The sequence below is a fragment of the Haliotis rufescens genome, unplaced genomic scaffold (assembly GCF_023055435.1).
Source record: "Haliotis rufescens isolate VD_foot unplaced genomic scaffold, xgHalRufe1.0.p SCAF_7, whole genome shotgun sequence".
NCBI lineage: Eukaryota > Metazoa > Mollusca > Gastropoda > Lepetellida > Haliotidae > Haliotis > Haliotis rufescens.
The window spans coordinates 14,035,197-14,038,704 of record NW_025964361.1 but is presented as its reverse complement, the minus strand read 5'-3'; the positions used below and the strand labels follow the sequence as shown (position 1 = coordinate 14,038,704).

Below are 3,508 nucleotides of genomic sequence, written 5' to 3'. Positions count from 1 at the left end.
ATAAATGGAAATTTATTAATCAGTGACTGCGAAAATATACTAAATTGGCCAAAACAATTTTGTTGCAATTTTAAGTTGACAGACGTGATAATGTTGAGCTTTTGCTAGTCTGTCATAGAGACCCTGAAACAAATATATATCATACAGCCCATGCAAGTCTATAATGTTTGGCAAATCTAGATTACTGCAGTATCATGAAAAATGAAGAAGGTCTCTGTGTTTCGTTTTATTATATCTTATTACTATATGTTAAGAACTGTTTGTTTCTGTAAAATATGTTCATTTCAGAGACTAGATGTTAGTCTAAGCTTATGCGCACAAATCTCTCTTTGTGGGGTGAGGTGAGGTGAAATTGGGTTTAACGTCACGTCCAAGATTATTGCACTTATATAGCGACGTGCATGCACGTGTATGTGTGTGTGTGGCTGCTTGTACTAGTCCGGACTGATGCCGATTTATAGTGCTAGCTCACTGAGATACCATGCCGCAGTTTAACATGAATACCCCACTCAGACACAGTATACTGACTCCGAGCCGACCAGTCCTTGTTTTAGCCCCTAAATGCCGAGCGCCAGACAGGGTAACAACAAGTACAATCTTTTAACGTCTTTTTGTATGACGCGGCCCGGGATCGAACCCTGGACCTTCCGCTTTCCGGGCGGACGCTCTACCACAAGACCACGGAGGCGGTCCTCTCTTTGTGGGGACATATGTCTTGACATACAGCTAAATTAACACGTAAACGTGACGAGTCTTGCCACGTTCTTTTTGAGGCTAATCTTTGGCCAACAACATTTGGTCGAACTTCTAGCTAGTTTACTTTATTTCATGAGACATTGTGAATGATCCAGTTGAATGTCAAGGTAACAGGTAAACAAGAACTCCACTGTGTGACACTGCGGCTCAGCTCAATAAAATGGCATTTGATAACAACTAAACGTGTCAATGTATGATTTCATTCTCAGCCTGACAATCATGTTGATGTAACTGCCATTAGTTATATTAGTGAGAGGATATATTGTACATACATCTCATGGATCAACCAACTGAAAAAGGAATTCTTGACCCAACTGATTATGTAGATGTTACGGTTCATTTAAACACACAATTATACTTATAGTGGCGTACAAGACTGATAAATAGTGAGTAGGTATATGAACACATAATGAGCTTTCTACAGATTATGACATTTTTGGAATTTAAACAAATTCAAAAAATTAAACTCAAGTAATGTAGACACTCCTATAATGTAGACACGTCTCTTAACTTCCAATACACATAAACAAAATAAGTCAGGGATCAGCTGTATCGAAACATTTGAAATTTTAACTGATCCACACAAATTAGGGGGAAATCAAATTTTGCCTCTGCTTTAAATTTTATTTTTAATTGTTTTGAACAAATTAAAATGATGTCATTGATTAGTTACTGGCAACGGTGTACTTCAATGCTGAGTAGGTTTGATGTGCGTGACTTGGCCGCCATGTTTACATTTTCTGAAGATGGTCAAACAGAGAATGAGGAGGAACTCTCCCAGTTCTGTGAGAGTCAGGATGCTGGCTCCGAGACAGATGCCCATCTGGCCTCCCAGGTTACCTGGCAACACAAAATATATACCCGTTACGATCTGTCTTTTGTATGCATGCTTTGTGTTTGTTACAACAAATTGTTTTGAAAGCCTCTTGGGAGAACAAATGTATGTACGCATCGTGCACGTAGAAGCCTATTGTCTACATATCGACTTTGATCAATACCTTGATAAAGATGAATCTCTCTGTCGTCCATCTGAATTCAGGCATGTGGCCACATACGTTGCCCAATGTAGTTGTGGTTAATGTTTGATCCTTTACCACCCCATTTGTATTGAAAGTACTGAATATACAAATGTGACTCACCTATTATGGTCTCCGTTGTATACTGTGGAGTTTGTAATGTTGCCTGAACGATCAGTTGATCATAGAACAATCTTATTTCGAGATAGTTTTCCCTGAAAATATTTTGCTTTTATTACATACTCGTTATGGTACAAGGGACAGAATACAAAGAACATTGGACGTAGTGCAATCCTGCATAATTATTAGCGTTACATGTGTGACATTGATTTTCAAAGCACAGGTGTATATGTGTACGCAGTAAATAACCGGGGATAAAACGGACACATCAACAATTCAGTCGGAATCAAAATGTGATGTAACAATTGATATTTCTTTAAGGTATAACAATAGAGTATAACAATATTAGAGTAAGGTTTTTTCTGATAACTGATAAGGTGTGTTTTCCTTTGAAAAAGGTATGACGTCATCCTCTGCCATTGTTATGCCCAACGTGATGTGACGATATTACAAAGTTATGTCAACCTATGTCATATGTCCTTCAGGCTCGCGACTTGGTGAAGACACACGGGACAAATAAGCGGTCGTAGTTGCGTGTAGACATATTTTTTTGTAAAGTACATCTTACAACCTATTACAATATGAGAGGGGTCTTTACCTGATAAAATCCTCATCTGGTGCTAACCCAAGTTTCAGGATGAATGCCATTGACACATTTGATGGGTATCTCGATGTGGATACTTTGACACTATAAGTCTCGAATGAGCATGGTACTTGACAGCCGCAGGATTTCTGAATCGTCGCATTCGTCATCAAATACCCTGACAAAAGTAAGCATACACCCTCAGGCGACGATTTAATAATTGTTCCTAAATTAAGTACAAATTGAATGAAAAACTGTTGAATACTTAAACATGACACTGTCATTGTATTTTGATTTTAATGCAGAAAAGGTCTCCATTGATCCGTGCTAAAGGTCGGTAATGTACAGTATTAGCTAGGATGTATCTGGAATTTAGATGCAGCGTAAAACAACACAATATTACTGACATCACATCTAGTAGCAGAATGAACTTACTATATTTATCTGCATAGCAGTTGGTGAAGTTATACATGGAACAAATTTGTCCAATAGTTGCTGAAAATATAAGCAAAATCGTTAAAACGAATAACAGTTCTAAATAAAAAACAATCAGAAATTTGAAACAAAATAATTATGTCGTTCTCTGTGACGTATATGAGTGAGTGAGTGAGTTTGGTTTTGCGCCGGTTTTAGCAATTTTATAGCAATTTCACTGCGGGGGACACCTGAAAAGAGCTTCACACATTGCACTCATGTCGGGAATCGAAACCGGGTCTTCGGCGTGACAAGCGAACGCTTTATAATTACTAGTATTACTAGTTTGAATTCAAATTTGTGACTACACCTACCCCATACACCCATTTGTGTACATTAGACTTACATCTGGTTATGATATTGCCATTTCGAGGGGAAAATTAACGACTCACTCACAGCTTCTTTATGCTTTGTAACATGGGTGGGATTCCATACACATTATCTATCAATCAATCATTTTGGTTAAATAATTATCAGCTTACCGTTATCTGCTGGTTTGATGCAACCACAAAGGTCGTGTGTTATCGTTGTGATGCACTCCTGGAGACAGTGTTCATAT

The 3,508-nt window shown here is 38.0% G+C and overlaps 1 protein-coding gene across 1 annotated transcript in view; it reads right to left on the bottom strand.

The window, feature by feature from the left end:
• Nucleotides 1–643: 643 nt before the first annotated feature.
• The window catches only part of LOC124141919 (amiloride-sensitive sodium channel subunit beta-like), a 10,470-nt gene continuing 7,605 nt past the window's right edge, over nt 644–3,508 (bottom strand). The window contains exons 4-8 of the mRNA XM_046510113.2: nt 3,432–3,508; nt 2,911–2,970; nt 2,491–2,653; nt 1,896–1,987; nt 644–1,596 (exon numbers count right to left, since the gene is read on the bottom strand). The exon at nt 3,432–3,508 is cut by the window's right edge and continues 104 nt beyond it. Coding sequence (XP_046366069.2) covers nt 1,445–1,596; nt 1,896–1,987; nt 2,491–2,653; nt 2,911–2,970; nt 3,432–3,508 — 544 coding nt within the window. The 3' untranslated portion in view covers nt 644–1,444. The remainder of the gene's footprint in view (nt 1,597–1,895; nt 1,988–2,490; nt 2,654–2,910; nt 2,971–3,431) is intronic.